The 20,397-nt window shown below is 49.9% G+C and overlaps 1 protein-coding gene across 4 annotated transcripts in view; it reads left to right on the forward strand.

Annotated features, from left to right (window-relative positions):
- Positions 1 to 20,397, forward strand: part of DNMT3A (DNA methyltransferase 3 alpha) — a 206,130-nt gene that overhangs the window by 158,128 nt on the left and 27,605 nt on the right. For 3 of the 4 annotated variants that reach the window (XM_077291889.1, XM_077291890.1, XM_077291893.1), the window contains 3 exons: positions 18,263 to 18,475; positions 18,550 to 18,708; positions 18,855 to 18,962. In XM_077291889.1, coding sequence (XP_077148004.1) covers positions 18,263 to 18,475; positions 18,550 to 18,708; positions 18,855 to 18,962 — 480 coding nt within the window. Of the gene's footprint in view, positions 1 to 13,685; positions 13,788 to 18,262; positions 18,476 to 18,549; positions 18,709 to 18,854; positions 18,963 to 20,397 lie in introns of those variants that run through there. The other variant, XM_077291892.1, reaches the window with a different exon arrangement.

A 20,397-nucleotide genomic window follows, 5' to 3' on the forward strand; every position in this document is an offset into this window, starting at 1 on the left:
CCCACAAAATGTGGGCTGCAAAAACAAGCAGAACTTATCTTTGTTGAAAAGAACAGCAAGCAGGAGAGACCAGGAAGGGATGTGAATCCTCCAGAAACAATGAACAACTGGCACTGACTAAAGGGTGAAGCCAGACTAAATAGCTCAGTCCGAAGTGGCCACACCTGATGACTGCTGTGAAAGACAGACAGCAGCGCTACCACTTATAACCACCGGAGGGAGCCCAAGAGCAGAATTCACAACAACTGCCCCTATGTACAAGAATATAACTACTATAATACTGCCCCTATGTACAAGAATATAACTACTATAATACTGCCCCTATCTACAAGAATATAACTACTATAATACTGCCCCTATGTACAAGAATATAACTACTATAATACTGCTCCTATGTACAAGAATATAACTACTGTAATACTGACCCCTATGTACAAGAATATAACTACTATAATACTGCCCCTATGTACAAGAATATAACTACTATAATACTGCCCCTATGTACAAGAATATAACTACTATAATACTGCTCCTATGTACAAGAATATAACTAATATAATACTGCTCCTATGTACAGGAATATAACTACTATAATACTGCCCCTATGTACAAGAATATAACTACTATAATACTGCTCCTATGTACAAGAATATAACTACTATAATACTGCCCCTATGTACAAGAATATAACTACTATAATACTGCCCCTATGTACAAGAATATAACTACTATAATACTGCTCCTATGTACAAGAATATAACTACTATAATACTGTTCCCTATGAACAAGGATATAACTACTATAATACTGCTCCTATGTACAAGAATATAACTACTATAATACTGCTATGTACAAGAATATAACTACTGTAATACTGCTCACTGTGTACAAGAATATAACTACTATAATACTGCCTCCTATGTACAGGAATATAACTACTATAATACTGTCCCTATGTACAAGAATATAACTACTATAATACTGCCCCTATGTACAAGAATGTAACTACTATAATACTGTTCCCTATGTACAAGGATATAACTACTATAATACTGCCCCCTATGTACAAGAATATAACTACTATAATACTGCCCCTATGTACAATAATATAACTACTACAATACTGTCGCTATGTACAAGAATATAACTACTATAATACTGTCCCTATGTACAAGAATATAACTACTATAATACTGCCTCCTATGTACAAGAATATAACTACTATAATACTGTCCCTCTGTACAAGAATATAACTACTATAGTACTGCTCCTATGTACAAGAATATACTATAATACTGCACCTATGTACAAGAATATAACTACTATAATACTGCCCCTATGTACAAGAATATAACTACTATAATACTGCTCCTATGTACAAGAATATAACTACTATAATACTGCCCCTATGTACAAGAATATAACTACTATAATACTGCCTCCTATGTACAAGAATATAACTACTATAATACTGCCCCTATGTACAAGAATATAACTACTATAATACTGCTCCTATGTACAAGAATATAACTACTATAATACTGCTGCTATGTACAAGAATATAACTACTATAATACTGCTCCTATGTACAAGACTATAACTACTATAATACTGCTCCTATGTACAAGAATATAACTACTATAATACTGCTCATATGTACAAGAATATAACTACTATAATACTGCCCCTATGTACAAGAATATAACTACTATAATACTGCTCCTATGTACAGGAATATAACTACTATAATACTGCCCCTATGTACAAGAATATAACTACTATAATACTGCACCTATGTACAAGAATATAACTACTATAATACTGCCCCCTATGTACAAGAATAGAACTACTACAATACTGCCCCTATGTACAATAATATAACTACTATAATACTGCCCCTGTGTACAAGACTACGTTATTACTACTATAATTAATACTGCTTCCTATACACAATGACGTGATGTATTATTTCTAGACGTGACTGTGGTTGCCCTGTCGTGCTTGTGTGTCGGGGTCTTTGGTAGTCAGGTATAGGGCTGCTTTGTTGGTCAGATGCTTTGGAAATTATCGTTTACTTGCGACTGATGTCAGGAAACAGATGGAGCTGAGATAATAGGGGATATGGTGCAGTGTGTTGGGGCCCAGGGTGCTTACTATGGGCTTGTGAATTGTCATCTTTTCTATTGGCCCGGAAAAGGTTTATGTGCCGCTATGTTTGATGATGGATGGGGCAGCAGTGCTGCCATGTGATCCAGCTGAGTTTTGGAAGTTGTCCTGAGTCTCCTGGACACCCATATCATGCACCATCTTTAGGTTTTAGACCTTCCCTTAAATTGAGATACTGTTGTGCTATGGCTACTTTCACACTTCAGTTGTTTGGCGTCAGTCTGCTCCGACATAGTGACGGATCTGTCACAATTGTTGAGAAAACGGTTCTAACGGACCCGTTTTTTTGACGGATCCGTTACTTGGGGGTTGTCTGGGAAAAGTATCTACTTTTTGGAGCATGCGCAATTGAAAAAGCGGATTGGGGCGACGGATCCGCCGCCCATAGGCGGCCATTCTATGGAATGGCGGACGCGACGGATCCGTCGTGAACCGCCATTTCGGCGCAGACAAAAAACGTTTATAATGTCCGTCAATGTCTAGATGACGTCCGCCAAATCTCGACAGATCCGTCACATGGCGGATGGAACGGACGACCATCCGCCACAATCCGTCGCTAATGCATGTCTATGGGAATATAGCGGATCCGCCGAAAAAAAAATGGCGGATCCGCTATTTGACGAAAATGGCGGTTTCAAACTGACGCCAAAAGACTGAAGTGTGAAAGAGGCCTAAGAGATGCAGGTCTCAACACACTGACCGAGATTTTGCTGTGTGACTGATCTAATCTATCTGGAGTAATGAGAATTGATATGCCGTATTTTTAGTGTTCACTTTATTGTAGTTATGTTGTACTTGGATTGTAATGTGCAGATTTGCAGTTACGTACAGGTTGTGCTTATGTTGTACCATGCAGGTGGTATTTATGTTGCACCGTACAAGTTGTGCTTATGTTGTCTGATGCAGGTTGTGCTTATGTTGTACCGTGCATGTGTACTTAGATTTTACTTTGTGCTTTGGTCCTGCTGTACATGTTGCATTTAGTGTGTGTGCATTTTCTGTGCAGGTTGGACTTGCTTGTACAGTCCATGGTGTACTTAGGTTGTACCGTTTAGGTTACATTTATGAGTTATATTGTGCTGGTTATACCTAGATTGTGCTATGCAGGTTGTACTTATGTTGAACTGTGCAGGTTTTAGTTATTTTTGACCATGCAGGTTGTACTTTGTAGGTTGTACTTAGGGTGCAGTTAGTACTTACTATGCAGTTTGTACTTAGATTGTACCCTCAGGGTATGTGCACACGTTCAGGATTTCTTGCAGAAATTTCCTGAAGAAAACCGGAAATTTTCTGCAAGAAATCCGCATTTTTTTTTTTGCGTTTTTTTTCCGTTTTTTTCGCGTTTTTTTAGCATTCTGCAAGCGTAATTAGCTTGCAGAATGCTAAAGTTTTCCAAGCGATCTGTACCATCGCTTGGAAAACTGACTGACAAGTTGGTCACACTTGTCAAACATAGCGTTTGACAAGTGTGACCAACTTTTTACTATAGATGCAGCTTATGCAGCATCTATAGTAAAAGATAGAATGTTTAAAAATAATAAAAAAAATAAAAAAATGCTTATACTCACCCAGACATCTCATCAGCGGCATCCGTTCGTCTTCCTATAGCTGGTGTGTGCGCGCAGGACCTTCCGTGACGTCACGGTCACGTGAGCGGTCACACGACCGCTCACGACCAATCACAGGACAGTGACGTCATCGGCGAGGTCCTTCGCCGCACATCAGCTACAGGAACCGAACGGCAGCGTGCAGTGGAGGCGGGAACACTGCGCGGGACATCGAGGGTGAGTATAGGCCTATTTTTTATTTTATTTCTTATTTTTTGACCACTTATATGGTGCCCAGTGCGTGGAGGAGAGTCTCCTCTCCTCCACCCTGGGTACCAACCGCACATAATCTGCTTACTTCCCGCATGGTGTGCACAGCCCCGTGCGGAAAGTATACAGATCAATGGACTCCTAGGTGTGCGGAATCCCCGCAATTCCGCATTTTTATTGAACATGTTGCTTTTTTTTCCGCTATGCGATTTTTTCGCGGAAAAAATCGCAACATTTGCACAAAAAATGCGGAATACCTTGTAAATAATAGGAGGCATAGGTTAGCGTTTTTTTCGCGTTTTTATCACGTTTTTATAGCGAAAAAACGCGAAAAAAACGCTAAAAATCCTGAACGTGTGCACATGGCCTGAAGATTGTGCTTTGATTGTGCCGTGCAGGTTGTACTGAAATGTTGCTATCCAGTTTGTACTTCAGTTGTACTGTGCAGATTGTTCTTAGGTTGTAGTGTGCAGTTTGTATGTAGGTTGTACTGTGTAGGTTGTACTTAGATTGTATTGTGCATGTTGTATTTAAGTTGTACTGTGTAGGTTGTACTGTGTAGATTGTATTGTGCAGGTTGTACATAGGTTGTGGTGTGAAGATTGTACTTGGGTTGTGCTGTGCAGGTTGCACTTAGCTTGTAGTGTGCAGGCTGTAGTGAGCAGGTTGTACTTGGCTTGTAGTGTGCAGGTTGTACTTGGTTCTTGTTGCATTTAGGTTGAATTGTTCAGGTTGTAGTGTGCAGGTTGTAATTAGGTTGTGCTGTGCAAGTTGTACTTGCGTCTTGTATTTAGGTTGAGTTGTTCAGGTTGTAGTGTGCAGGTTGTGCTGTGTAGGTTGTACTATACAGGCTGTACTTACCTTTTAGTGTGCAGGTTGTACTTGGTTTGTAGTGTGGAGGTTGCACTTAGGTTGTAGTGCACAGGTTTTACTTAGGTCTTGTTGTATTTAGTTTGAATTGTTCAGGTTGTGCTGTGCAGGTTGTACTTGGGTTGTAGTGAGCAGGTTGTACTTAGGTCTTGTATTCAGGTTGTAGTGTGCAGGTTGTACTTAGGTTGTAGTGTGCATGCTGTGTACTTAGGTTGTGCTGTGCAGGTTGTATTTGGGTTGTAGTGAGCAGGTTGTACTTAGGTCTTGTATTCAGGTTGAATTGTTCAGGTTGTAGTGTGCAGGTTGTACTTAGGTTGTAGTGTGCATGCTGTGTACTTAGGTTGTGCTGTGCAGGTTGTACTTAGGTTGTAGTGTGCATGCTGTGTACTTAGGTTGTAGTGTGCAGGTTGTACTTAGGTTGTAGTGTGCATGCTGTGTACTTAGGTTGTGCTGTGCAGGTTGTACTTAGGTTGTAGTGTGCATGCTGTGTACTTAGGTTGTAGTGTGCAGGTTGTACTTAGGTTGTAGTGTGCATGCTGTGTACTTAGGTTGTGCTGTGCAGGTTGTACTTAGGTTGTAGTGTGCAGCCTGTACCATGCAGGTTTCACTTATGTCTTATTGTACTTAGGTTGAAATGTTCAGGTTCTACTGTGCATATTGTACTTGGAGTGTATCGGACATGTTGTACTGTTCTTGGTATAACTAGATTATACCATGCAAGTTTTATTACTTTGTTATTTATTTGGACATTAGTGTCCATTAGGTTCTTGGGTTGATCTTTGTTGGATATAAGATCATGCTTATGTCGTACAGTTCAGGTTGTTCTTTGTATATTGTTTTTACGTTCACATTGTACCTAGGCTGTACTGTGCAGGCTGTACATCCTTGTGCCTTGGGTAAATGTCTATTTCATTACACGACAATGTCCTGCTATCTTTTGAAGCCGCAGACTGACATTATCCACTCTGTGATCTACAAGTACCCCCAGATCCTTCTCTACAAGTGAAATGAACTTGGAGGGAGATTTGGACTTGGGTACTATTTCCACCTCAACATACCACCAAGCAGTGAGTGGCACCGTTATTTCACAAGCACTTAGTTGCCACCCGGCCCATATGATGAAACGTGTTCCCTGTGGGGAGTTTTTAAGGACCAGGCGGATTTGCTCCAATGATTCCAGCTTTTGTAAAGAAAGTAATCACATCAAAGACCGACTTATAATGAAAGGATATAATGAGTCGTCCGGAAACTATGCCGACAATAACGTTGTACAAAAATCAAGACAGAAGGGCGTTGGAGACAGAAATAATCCACATGTGCCCCCTGTCACTGCAGCTGCTAATGAATGCAAGCATCTCCAGATATATTGTTGTCACGGGGTCCTTCTTCGATACCACACAATCAGCAGAGCAAGGGAAGTGTGAACAATCCCAAGACCTATATTATAGGCAAAACTAAAAGGTCCATAAACAATCCACCACACTGAGGATACAATAGTCCAGAACACGAATGCAGTTCAGTAACAGGATAAAATGTCCAAGGAGATGAGTCCAATAATCCAGCAGAGGATAAAAAATCCATACGCTTCCCTTTCTCTCTGACTTGCTGTCTTCACACCATCCTCACCACACAGGAACTGACTTCCCAGCTCCTGTCCTCCCCAGCCCCCTCCTTATGTCCAGGGGTAGTCAGACAGGTTGGGGTGGTTTTCAGGCCTCCCAGACCTGACAAAGGTGCCTCAGGGATTAAGGCACAGCAGGGGGTCATCAAGACATTCAACTTTTGTCTCTATGGATGCACATTGAATAAATAACTATCCATGCTAAAATATTTTTGAGTGCCAAATTTCTCTATTGTCTGGATTGCTTTGGGCTGGATGCTTTACTTGAGCACGTAACTCGCATGATAGTATGAGTGCCGTGTTGTACCACTACAAATTTCATCAAGGCATAGATACAGTCAGGCTGCAGACAGTAAGTGACCCAATTCAATTATCAGCCTTTTGGAAGGTAATTGAGACTCTAGACAATATGGGGAATACACGGAATGATACAGGGCAACAAGAGAACACTATTAAAATCAGTAAAATATAAATATACACAAAATGATATCCACATAACATATCACACCATCACAATCGCCCTCGTATAGCAAGGCAATGTCTGTAATCTAGTATTACATGAGGGCGGCAAAAAAGATGGATGTATAGGAAACCCCGGAGAGCTGCCAGCCTATAGCTCAGAAAAGGTGGATGTATAGGAAACCTTCTGTTATAGAAATGTTCCTGGAGAGCCGCCAGCCTATAGCTCAGAAAAGGTGGATGTATAGGAAACCTTCTGTTATAGAAATTTTCCCGGAGAGCCACCAGCCTATAGCCCAGAAAAGGTGGATGTGTATGAAACCTTCTGTTATAGAAATGTCCCCGGAGAGCCGCCAGCCTACAGCTCAGAAATGGTGGATGTATAGGAAACCTTTTATAGAAATGCTCCCGAAGAGCTGCCAGCCTATTGCTCAGAAAAGGTGGATGTATAGGAAACCTTGTTACAGAAATGTTCCTGGAGAACCACCAGCCTATAGCTCACAAATGGTGGATGTGTAGGAAACCTTCTGTAATAGAAATGTTCTCGGAGAGCCGCCAGCCTATAGCTCAGAAATGGTGGATGTATAGGAAACCTTCTGTTATAGAAATGTTCCCGGAGAGCCGCCAGCCTATAGCTCAGAAAAGGTGGATGTATAGGAAACCTTCTGTTATAGAAATGTTCCCGGAGAGCCACCAGCCTATAGCCCAGAAAAGGTGGATGTGTATGAAACCTTCTGTTATAGAAATGTCCCCGGAGAGCCGCCAGCCTATAGCTCAGAAATGGTGGATGTATAGGAAACCTTCTTTTATAGCAATGCTCCCGAAGAGCTGCCAGCCTATTGCTCAGAAAAGGTGGATGTATAGGAAACCTTGTTACAGAAATGTTCCTGGAGAGCCGCCAGCCTATAGCTCACAAATGGTGGATGTGTAGGAAACCTTCTGTAATAGAAATGTTCCCGGAGAGCCGCCAGCCTATAGCTCAGAAATGGTGGATGTATAGGAAACCTTCTGTTATAGAAATGTCCCCGGAGAGCCGCCAGCCTATAGCTCAGAAAAGGTGGATGTATAGGAAACCTTCTGTAATAGAAACGTTCCCGGAGAGCAGCCAGCCTATAGCTCAGAAAAGGTGGATGTATAGGAAACCTTCTGTTATAGAAATGTTCCCGGAGAGCCTCCAGCCTATAGCTCAGAAAAGGTGGATGTATAGGAAACCTTCTGTTATAGAAATGTTCCCGGAGAGCCGCCAGCCTATAGCTCAGAAAAGGTGGATGTATAGGAAACCTTCTGTTATAGAAATGTTCCCGGAGAGCCGCCAGCCTATAGCTCAGAAAAGGTGGATGTATAGGAAACCTTCTGTTATAGAAATGTTCCCGGAGAGCCGCCAGCCTATAGCTCAGAAAAGGTGGATGTATAGGAAACCTTCTGTTATAGAAATGTTCCCGGAGAGCCGCCAGCCTATAGCTCAGAAAAGGTGGATGTATAGGAAACCTTCTGTTATAGAAATGTTCCCGGAGAGCCACCAGCCTATAGCTCAGAAAAGGTGGATGTATAGGAAACCTTCTGTTATAGAAATGTCCCCAGAGAGCCGCCAGCCTACAGCTCAGAAAAGGTGGATGTATAGGAAACCGTCTGTTATAGAAATGTCCACAGAGAGCCACCAGCCTATAGCTTAGAAATGGTGGATGTATAGGAAACCTTCTGTAATAGAAATGTTCCCGGAGAGCCGCCAGCCTATAGCTCAGAAAAGGTGGATGTATAGGAAACCTTCTGTTATAGAAATGTTCCCGGAGAGCAGCCAGCCTATAGCTCAGAAAAGGTGGATGTATAGGAAACCTTCTGTTATAGAAATGTTCCCGGAGAGCCGCCAGCCTATAGCTCAGAAAAGGTGGATGTATAGGAAACCTTCTGTTATAGAAATGTTCCTGGAGAGCAGCCAGACTTGTGGCAGATGGGATGGAGGTTTCGGCAGAACATGAAAAGGCTTCCACCTTCCATCCGCCCTGCCCCACATATGGAGAATATGGGATAATGTTGTCACATGCAGAACACAACCAGGAGCAGCCAGAAATTCCTGCAGCTCCTTTAAAGTTACTGTCCGCCTCTTGGCCCCCTCCTGGATCAATCTTTTTGTCTTCTGTCAGTTTTTGGAGGATATCCAGTTCTAGATAACATCACTTTTGTGCCATATTTAATCCATTTTTTGATGACGTCTTCACAGTGCTTCATAGTAGATCTGTTCCATTGAACATTTTTCGTATCTTCTCCTAACTGATAACGTTCAGCAACGAGATTCTTTGCTGTGTTGTCAGCTGTTTGTTTCAGTAAATGTGTTGTTCTGTATATATACACTGCACAGTACCACTCCTCCTGTATACACTCACTGGCCACTTTATTAGGTACACCTGTCCAACTTCTTGTTAACACTTAATTTCTAATCAGCCAATCACATGGCGGCAACTCAGTGCATTTAGGCATGTAGACATGGTCAAGACAATCTCCTGCAGTTCAAACCGAGCATCAGTATGGGGAAGAAAGGTGATTTGAGTGCCTTTGAACGTGGCATGGTTGTTGGTGCCAGAAGGGCTGGTCTGAGTATTTCAGAAACTGCTGATCTACTGGGATTTTCACGCACAACCATCTCTAGGGTTTACAGAGAATGGTCCGAAAAAGAAAAAAAATCCAGTGAGCGGCAGTTCTGTGGGCGGAAATGCCTTGTTGATGCCAGAGGTCAGAGGAGAATGGGCAGACTGGTTCGAGCTGATAGAAAGGCAACAGTGACTCAAATCGCCACCCGTTACAACCAAGGTAGGCCTAAGAGCATCTCTGAACGCACAGTGCGTCGAACTTTGAGGCAGATGGGCTACAACAGCAGAAGACCACACCGGGTACCACTCCTTTCATCTAAGAACAGGAAACTGAGGCTACAATTTGTACAAGCTCATCGAAATTGGACAGTAGAAGATTGGAAAAACGTTGCTTGGTCTGATGAGTCTCGATTTCTGCTGCGACATTCGGATGGTAGGGTCAGAATTTGGCGTAAACAACATGAAAGCATGGATCCATCCTGCCTTGTATGGAGCATCTTTGGGATGTGCAGCCGACAAATCTGCGGCAACTGTGTGATGCCATCATGTCAATATGGACCAAAATCTCTGAGGAATGCTTCCAGCACCTTGTTGAATCTATGCCACGAAGAATTGAGGCAGTTCTGAAGGCAAAAGGGGTCCAACCCGTTACTAGCATGGTGTACCTAATAAAGTGGCCGGTGAGTGTATATACACTGCACAGTACCACTCCTCCTGTATATATACACTGCACAGTACCACTCCTCCTGTATATATACACTGCACAGTACCACTCCTCCTGTATATATACACTGCACAGCACCACTCCTCCTGTCCTGTTCCTGTGGTGGCTACAGCCCCCATCATCCTCAGCCCTATGGTGATTACAGCCCCCATCCTCCTCAGCCCCGCTCCTGTGGTGACTACAGCCCCCATCCTCCTCGGCCCCGCTCCTGTGGTGACTACAGCCCCATCCTCCTCGGCCCCGCTCCTGTGGTGACTACAGCCCCCATTCTCCTCAGTCCCGCTCCTGTGGTGACTACAGCCCCCATCCTCCTCAGCCCTGTGGTGACTACAGCCCCCATCCTCCTCAGCCCTGTGGTGACTACAGCCCCCATCCTCCTCAGCCCCGCTCCTGTGGTGATTACAGCCCCCATCCTCCTCGGCCCCGCTCCTGTGGTGACTACAGCCTCCATCCTCCTCAGCCCTGTGGTGACTACAGCCCCCATCCTCCTCAGCCCTGTGGTGACTACAGCCCCCATCCTCCTCAGCCCTGCTCCTGTGGTGATTACAGCCCCCATCCTCCTCAGCCCTGTGGTGACTACAGCCCCCATCCTCCTCAGCCCTGTGGTGATTACAGCCCCCATCCTCCTCAGCCCTGTGGTGATTACAGCCCCCATCCTCCTCGGCCCCGCTCCTGTGGTGACTACAGCCCCCATCCTCCTCAGCCCTGTGGTGACTACAGCCCCCATCCTCCTCAGCCCTGTGGTGACTACAGCCCCCATCCTCCTCGGCCCCGCTCCTGTGGTGACTACAGCCCCCATCCTCCCAGCCCTGTGGTGACTACAGCCCCCATCCTCCTCACCCCCGCTCCTGTGGTGACTACAGCCCCCATCCTCCTCAGTCCTGTGGTGACTACAGCCCCCATCCTCATCGGCCCCCCTCCTGTGGTGATTACAGCCCCCATCCTCCTCAGTCCTGTGGTGACTACAGCCCCCATCCTCCTCAGTCCTGTGGTGACTACAGCCCCATCCTCCTCAGTCCTGTGGTGACTACAGCCCCATCCTCCTCAGTCCTGTGGTGATTACAGCCCCCATCCTCCTCAGCCCCGCTCCTGTGGTGACTACAGCCCCCATCCTCCTCAGCCCCGCTCCTGTGGTGACTACAGCCCCCATCCTCCTCACCCCCGCTCCTGTGGTGACTACAGCCCCCATCCTCCTCAGCCCTGTGGTGATTACAGCCCCCATCCTCCTCAGCCCTGTGGTGATTACAGCCCCCATCCTCCTCAGCCCTGTGGTGATTACAGCCCCCATCCTCCTCAGCCCTGTGGTGATTACAGCCCCCATCCTCCTCAGCCCTGTGGTGACTACAGCCCCCATCCTCCTCAGTCCTGTGGTGACTACAGCCCCCATCCTCCTCAGTCCTGTGGTGACTACAGCCCCATCCTCCTCAGCCCTGTGGTGATTACAGCCCCCATCCTCCTCAGCCCTGTGGTGATTACAGCCCCCATCCTCCTCAGCCCTGTGGTGACTACAGCCCCCATCCTCCTCAGTCCTGTGGTGACTACAGCCCCCATCCTCCTCAGTCCTGTGGTGACTACAGCCCCATCCTCCTCAGTCCTGTGGTGACTACAGCCCCCATCCTCCTCAGCCCTGTGGTGATTACAGCCCCCATCCTCCTCAGCCCTGTGGTGATTACAGCCCCCATCCTCCTCAGCCCTGTGGTGACTACAGCCCCCATCCTCCTCAGTCCTGTGGTGACTACAGCCCCCATCCTCCTCAGCCCTGTGGTGATTACAGCCCCCATCCTCCTCAGCCCTGTGGTGATTACAGCCCCCATCCTCCTCACCCCTGCTCCTGTGGTGACTACAGCCCCCATCCTCCTCAGCCCTGTGGTGATTACAGCCCCCATCCTCCTCACCCCCCCTCCTGTGGTGACTACAGCCCCCATCCTCCTCAGTCCTGTGGTGACTACAGCCCCCATCCTCCTCAGTCCTGTGGTGATTACAGCCCCCATCCTCCTCAGCCCTGTGGTGATTACAGCCCCCATCCTCCTCACCCCCCCTCCTGTGGTGATTACAGCCCCCATCCTCCTCAGCCCTGTGGTGATTACAGCCCCCATCCTCCTCAGCCCTGTGGTGACTACAGCCCCCATCCTCCTCAGTCCTGTGGTGACTACAGCCCCATCCTCCTCAGCCCTGTGGTGACTACAGCCCCCATCCTCCTCAGTCCTGTGGTGACTACAGCCCCCATCCTCCTCAGCCCTGTGGTGATTACAGCCCCCATCCTCCTCACCCCCCCTCCTGTGGTGACTACAGCCCCCATCCTCCTCAGTCCTGTGGTGATTACAGCCCCCATCCTCCTCAGTCCTGTGGTGACTACAGCCCCATCCTCCTCAGCCCTGTGGTGATTACAGCCCCCATCCTCCTCAGCCCTGTGGTGATTACAGCCCCCATCCTCCTCACCCCCCCTCCTGTGGTGACTACAGCCCCCATCCTCCTCAGCCCTGTGGTGATTACAGCCCCCATCCTCCTCAGCCCTGTGGTGACTACAGCCCCCATCCTCCTCAGTCCTGTGGTGATTACAGCCCCCATCCTCCTCAGCCCTGTGGTGACTACAGCCCCCATCCTCCTCAGTCCTGTGGTGACTACAGCCCCCATCCTCCTCAGCCCTGTGGTGATTACAGCCCCCATCCTCCTCACCCCCCCTCCTGTGGTGACTACAGCCCCCATCCTCCTCAGCCCTGTGGTGATTACAGCCCCCATCCTCCTCAGCCCTGTGGTGACTACAGCCCCCATCCTCCTCAGTCCTGTGGTGACTACAGCCCCATCCTCCTCAGCCCTGTGGTGACTACAGCCCCCATCCTCCTCAGTCCTGTGGTGATTACAGCCCCCATCCTCCTCAGCCCTGTGGTGATTACAGCCCCCATCCTCCTCAGCCCTGTGGTGACTACAGCCCCCATCCTCCTCAGTCCTGTGGTGACTACAGCCCCATCCTCCTCAGCCCTGTGGTGACTACAGCCCCATCCTCCTCAGTCCTGTGGTGATTACAGCCCCCATCCTCCTCAGCCCTGTGGTGATTACAGCCCCCATCCTCCTCAGTCCTGTGGTGACTACAGCCCCCATCCTCCTCAGTCCTGTGGTGATTACAGCCCCCATCCTCCTCAGCCCTGTGGTGATTACAGCCCCCATCCTCCTCAGCCCTGTGGTGACTACAGCCCCCATCCTCCTCAGTCCTGTGGTGACTACAGCCCCATCCTCCTCAGCCCTGTGGTGACTACAGCCCCATCCTCCTCAGTCCTGTGGTGATTACAGCCCCCATCCTCCTAACCCCCGCTCCTGTGGTGACTACAGCCCCCATCCTCCTCCTCTCAGGGGTTGGGGTCCCCCAGGCCTCGTGTGAGGGGCAGTGTGGGGCCGGCCTGTGATTGGCTGGAAGTTTCCCGCAGCTCTGGAGGAGGAGTGCAGCTCTGGAGCTCGGGCCCTTTCTAGCAGCAGCCGCAGCTCTGTGCGCACAGCTCTCCGCACCGAGGACCATGGGCAGGAGGAGCATGGCGCCTGCCACAGCAGAGGTGCAGTATGACCCTCACTATGTGCTGCAGCGCGGGGCGGCCTTGCACTGGGCTCAGGTGACACCTGGGAGCGGGCAGCAGCTGTGTGGCCCCTGGCTCCCTGCTGCCTTGTGCCCAGGGGCCCCTTATATAAGGACCCGGATCCCCCGTAGTAACTGGTCACAGGTTGTTATGGCCGAGCAGCCACATGTCTGCTCCCTGCACCGCCCGCCTGCGGCCACCAGGGGGAGCGCGCAGTGCTTATGTACTGCCATCCCTGTGTGCACCGCTGGGGGGAGCTGTGAGGACAGAGTGATGTGTAATCTGCCAGTGATGGAGCGGGCAGATGGCCGCGGTCTGTGCCACCTGTCACGTGAGGGGCAGTAACAGTGTGATGTCTGCAGCAATATTCAGCTACACGAGGCCACCCTGCCAAAAAGAAATGATTGTCAGCACCCTTGGTGACCTGGGGCAGTGAAGAGTTAATATCGGCACCCCTGGTGGTGTAGGGAAGAAAGGAGTTAATGTCACCCCTGGTGACTTGGGGAGATGAGGAGTTAATGTCGGCTTCCCTGATGACTTGGGGAGATGAGTTTATGTCGGCACCCCTGATCACTTGGGGAGATGAGTTATTGTCGGCACCCATAGTGGTCTGGAGAGGTGAGGAGTTAATGTCGGCACCCTTAGTGGTCTGGGGAAGAAGGGAGTTAATGTCTGCACCCATGGTGACTTGGGGAGATGAGGAGTTAATGTGAGCACCCCTAGTGGTCTGGAGAGGTGAGGAGTTATGTCGACACCCATGGTGACTTGGGGAGATGAGGAGTTAATGTCGGCACCCCTGGTGGTTTGTGGCAGTGAGGAGTTAATGTCAGCACCCCTGGTGACTTGTGGAGATGAGGAGTTAATGTCACCCCTGGTGACCTGTGGAGATGAGGAGTTAATGTCGGCTTCCCTGATGACTTGGGGGGGATGAGTTATTGTCGGCACCCCTAGTGGTCTGGGGAAGAAGGGAGTTAATGTCTGCACCCATGGTGACTTGGGGAGATGAGGAGTTAATGTGAGCACTCATAGTGGTCTGGAGAGGTGAGGAGTTAATGTCAGCACCCCTGGTGACTTGGGGAGATGAGGAGTTTATGTCGGCACCCCTGATGACTTGGGGAGATGAGTTATTGTCGGCACCCATAGTGGTCTGGAGAGGTGAGGAGTTAATGTCGGCACCCCTGATGACTTGGGGAGATGAGGAGTTAATGTGAGCACCCCTTATGACTTGGGGAGATGAGGAGTTAATGTCGGCACCCCTGGTGACTTGGGGAGATGAGGAGTTATTGTCGGCACCCATAGTGGTCTGGAGAGGTGAGGAGTTAATGTTGACACCCATGGTGACTTGGGGAGATGAGGAGTTAATGTCAGCACCCCTGGTGACTTGGGGAGATGAGGAGTTATTGTCGGCACCCATAGTGGTCTGGAGAGGTGAGGAGTTAATGTTGACACCCATGGTGACTTGGGGAGATGAGAAGTTAATGTCGGCACCCCTGGTGGTTTGTGGCAGTGAGGAGTTACACCTGGAGTGTTGGTTGTCACTTCTGTGTTCTCTCCCTCAACCATTGACATTGTCTATTCCATACCAAATTCTCCTGTACACTCACATATACTGGCCACACAATCTACAAGAGGTCTCTCTGTTGTTCCTGAGGTCTATCTCGGTCTCTCCAGCTTTCCCTGCAGTCTTTTGGGGTCTGTCTCCACCTTTCTCTGCAGTCTTTTGGGGTCTGTCTCTTTCTCTGCAGTCTTTTGGGGTCTGTCTCTCCACCTTTCCCTGCGGTCTTTTGGGGTCTGTCTCTCCCTCCTTTCTCTGCAGTCTTTTGGGGTCTGTCTCTCCCTCCTTTCTCTGCAGTCTTTTGGGGTCTGTCTCTCCACCTTTCCCTGCAGCCTTTTGGGGTCTGTTTCCACCTTTCTCTGCAGTCTTTTGGGGTCTGTCTCTCCTCCTTTCTCTGCAGTCTTTTGGGGTCTGTCTTTCCCCCTTTCTCTGCAGTCTTTTGTGGTTTGTCTCTCCACCTTTCCCTGCAGTCGTTTGGGGTCTGTCTATCCACCTTTCTCTGCAGTCTTTTGGGGTCTGTCTCTCCACCTTTCTCTGCAGTCTTTTGGGGTCTGTCTCTCCTCCTTTCTTTGCAGTCTTTTGGGGTCTGTCCTCCTTTCTCTGCAGTCTTTTGGGGTCTGTCTCTCCCTCCTTTCTCCGCAGTCTTTTGGGGTCTGTCTCTCTCCTTTCTCTGCAGTCTTTTGGGGTCTGTCTCTCCCCCTTTCCCTGCAGTCTCTTGGGGTCTGTCTCTCCTCCTTTCTCTGCAGTCTTTTGGGGCCTGTCTCTCCACCTTTCCCTGCAGTCTTTTGGGGTCTGTCTCTCCACCTTTCTGTGCAGTCTTTTGGGGTCTGTCTCTCCCCCTTTCCCTGCATTCTCTTGGGGTCTGTCTCTCCTCCTTTCTCTGCAGTCTTTTGGGGTCTGTCTCTCCACCTTTCCCTGCAGTCTTTTGGGGTCTGTCTCTCCACCTTTCCCTGCAGTCTTTTGGGGTCTGTCTCCTCCTTTCTCTGCAGTCTTTTGGGGTCTGTCTCCTCCTTTCTCTGCAGTCTTTTGGGGTCTGTCTCCTCCTTTCTCTGCAGTCTTTTGGGGTCTGTCTCTCCTCCTTTCTCTGCAGTCTTTTGGGGTCTGTCTCTCCCCCTTTCTCTGCAGTCTTTTGGGGTCTGTCTCTCCCCCTTTCTCTGCAGTCTTTTGGGATCTGTCTCTCCAGCTTTCCCTGCAGTCTTTTGGGGTGTCTCTCCACCTTTCCCTGCAGTCTTTTGGGGTCTGTCTCCTCCTTTCCCTGCAGTCTTTTGGGGTCTGTCTCTCCTCCTTTCTCTGCAGTCTTTTGGGGTCTGTCTCTCCCCCTTTCTCTGCAGTCCTTTGGGGTCTGTCTCTCCACCTTTCCCTGCAGTCTTTTGGGGTCTGTCTCTCCACCTTTCTCTGCAGTCTTTTGGGGTCTGTCTCTCCACCTTTCTGTGCAGTCTTTTGGGGTCTGTCTCTCCACCTTTCTCTGCAGTCTTTTGGGGTCTGTCTCTCCACCTTTCTCTGCAGTCTTTTGGGGTCTGTCTCTCCTCCTTTCTCTGCAGTCTTTTGGGGTCTGTCTCTCCCCCTTTCCCTGCAGTCTCTTGTGGTCTGTCTCTCCAGCTTTGAACATCTGTAGGTGACATTTTGCCCCTTCTTCTTTGCCCTCTCTCTCAGTGACATTGGATGGAGACGTCTGTGTTCAGTAATTTCCGCGTCTTGTCACAGATTCTCTGGAATTTGGGTCTGCATGGTGACTGGGCCGTTCACACACAGGAATATGCCTGATCTAACCCTCCATTGTAGCTCGGCCAGGATATTTAGGGTTCGCCTTCTGGAAGGTGAACCTATGCCCCAGTTTTAAGTCTCCTGCAGCAGGTTTTCCTCCTGGATTGCTCTGTATTTACCTCCATCCATCTTCTCATCACCTCTAACCAGTTTCCCTGCCCCTGCTGAAGAAAAGCCTCCCCACAGCAGGATGCTGCCACCATGTGTAACGGTGGGGATGGTGTTAATACATAGCGGTTTCCTTTCGTCTCCTCTGACCAGAGCACCTTCTTCCACACGCTCGCTGTGTCCCATACATGGATTTTTGCAAACTACAAATGGGATTTCTTATAACTTTCAAAAATGTCTTTCTTGCCACACTTTCACAAAGGCCAGATATGTGGAGTATACGACTAATAGTTGTCCTGTGGTCAGATTCTCCCCTTCCTTCCATTCTTGTATGATGGATTAATGCTTTGTGAGATGTTCAGAGTTTGGGCTATTTTTTATCATTTATCCCTGCTTTCCTATTCTCCATAATTTTATCCCTAACCTGTCTGGTGAGCTCCTTTGTTTTCATGATGTTGTTAGATCCTTGATGTTCTCACACAAACCTCTGAGGCCTTCACAGAACATCTGTAGTTATACCGAGAAGAAATCACACCCAGGAGGACGCAATGTACTAATGATGGGATCTATGAAGGCGTTGGTCACTCAGGATGTTATTCGGGGGCATCAGACTACAGGGGGCTGAATACTAATGCACCTCACAATTCCCAGAAACCCCGTCTCATTTCCTTTACACGTCACAAATCCTTATTACTTGTTGTATCACCCAAAATCCCAATAAAATACATGTAAATTTGTGGCTGTAACGTGAAAAATGTGGAAATGTTCACGGGGTATGAAGACTTTTTCAAGGCTCTGTATAGTGTGCTGGTTATTATACATCGCACTTTGCTATAATGGTTGGTTAATAATTCATTCTCATTACCCCTCTCAGTGCGGATCGGTGGGTCTGCACGGCTGATGTTACTGGGGTGATTTTTATGGGTGGGCTCCTCGCTCGGGGGGATCAGTCTGCTGTGGTGGGTGTCCGCCGTTGCCCTCCGCTCCAGTGTCGTCCTTGACTGAACCCATTTCCATTTGTCCGCAGGCTGAGAAGAAGCAGCAGCTGGTCGCTGTGATCAACGCCATGGAGGAGACGGTGTCCAGTAACCCCCAGAAGGAGGAGGAGAGTTCCCCGCCGGCCTCCCAGCAGCCCACAGACCCGGCCTCCCCCACTGTGGCCACCACTCCTGAGCCCGTGGTGGCTGATGCCGTGGATAACAACACCTCCAAGTCAGCGGACGATGATGTAGAGTATGAGGTCAGGGGATGAGGAGAGGAGTAGGGCGTGTAGTAGGTGTGACAGGAGATTAGCGCCCCTCTTGTATCTCGCAGGACGGGCGAGGCTTCGGCATCGGGGAGCTGGTCTGGGGGAAACTCCGAGGCTTCTCCTGGTGGCCGGGACGCATTGTGTCATGGTGGATGACTGGACGCAGCCGGGCGGCGGAGGGGACTCGCTGGGTCATGTGGTTTGGAGATGGCAAGTTTTCTGTGGTAAGTTGTAACACCGCCCCTGAGCAGGTGACCACGCCCCTGAGCAGGTGACCACACCCCTGAGGAGGTGATCACGCCCCTGAGCAGGTGACCACACCCCTGAGCAGGTGACCCAGAGTGATTTATAACGGTATAATCTCCGACAGGTCTGCGTGGAGAAGCTCATGGCCCTCAGCTCATTCGCCAACACCTTCCACCAAGCAACATATAGCAAGCAACCCATGTACAGGAAGGCCATCTACGAAGTGCTACAGGTGAGCAGGACCGGCAGTACCTCCCAGCCAAAAATAGGACCCTGCCTGTGGCCCCCCCACATCTCCAGCTGAACATAGTACCTCACCTGTGCCCCCCACACCTCCAGCCGAACATAGGACCCCGAATGTGCCCCCCACACCTCCAGCCGAACATAGGACCTCACCTGTGCCCCCACACCTCCAGCTGAACATAGGACCCACCTGTGCCCCCCACACCTCCAGCCGAACATAGGACCCCGCCTGTGCTCCCACACCTCCAGCTGAACATAGGACCCACCTGTGCCCCCCACACCTCCAGCCGAACATAGGACCTCGCCTGTGCTCCCACACCTCCAGCTGAACATAGGACCCACCTGTGCCCCCCACACCTCCAGCCGAACATAGGACCCCGCCTGTGCCCCCCACACCTCCAGCCGAACATAGGACCCTTCCTGTGCCCCACACCTCCAGCTGAATATAGGACCCCGCCTGTGCCCCCCACACCTCCAGCCGAACATAGGACCCCGCCTGTGCCCCCCTCACCCCCAGCTGAACATAGGACCCCGCCTTTGTCCTCCACATCTCCAGCCGAACATAGAACCCCGCCTGTGCCCCCCACACCTCCAGCTGAACATAGGACCCAGCCTGTGCCCCCCTCACCTCCAGCTGAACATAGGACCCCGCCTGTGCCCCCCACACCTCCAGCCGAACATAGGACCCCGCCTGTGCCCCCCACACCTCCAGCCGAACATAGGACCCTGCCTGTGCCCCACACCTCCAGCTGAATATAGGACCCCGCCTGTGCCCCCCACACCTCCAGCCGAACATAGGACCCCGCCTGTGCCCCCCTCACCCCCAGCTGAACATAGGACTCCGCCTTTGTCCTCCACATCTCCAGCCGAACATAGAACCCCGCCTGTGCCCCCCACACCTCCAGCTGAAGATAGGACCCAGCCTGTGCCCCCCTCACCTCCAGCTGAACATAGGACCCCGCCTGTGCCCCCCACACCTCCAGCCGAACATAGGACCCCGCCTGTGCCCCCCACACCTCCAGCCGAACATAGGACCCTGCCTGTGCCCCCCACACCTCCAGCTGAATATAGGACCCCGCCTGTGCCCCCCACACCTCCAGCCGAACATAGGATCCCGCCTGTGCCCCCACACCTCCTGCTGAATACAGGACCCCGCCTGTGCCCCCCACACCTCCAGCTGAACATAGGACCCCGCCTGTGCCCCCCTCACCCCCAGCTGAACATAGGACCCCGCGTTTGTCCTCCACATCTCCAGCCGAACATAGAACCCCGCCTGTGCCCCACACCTCCAGCTGAATATAGGACCCTGCCTGTGCCCCACACCTCCAGCTGAATATAGGACCCCGCCTGTGCCCCCCACACCTCCAGCCGAACATAGGACCCCGCCTGTGCCCCCCACACCTCCAGCTGAATACAGGACCCTG

Source organism: Ranitomeya variabilis, chromosome 2 (assembly GCF_051348905.1).
Source record: "Ranitomeya variabilis isolate aRanVar5 chromosome 2, aRanVar5.hap1, whole genome shotgun sequence".
In the NCBI taxonomy this organism is placed as follows: domain Eukaryota; kingdom Metazoa; phylum Chordata; class Amphibia; order Anura; family Dendrobatidae; genus Ranitomeya; species Ranitomeya variabilis.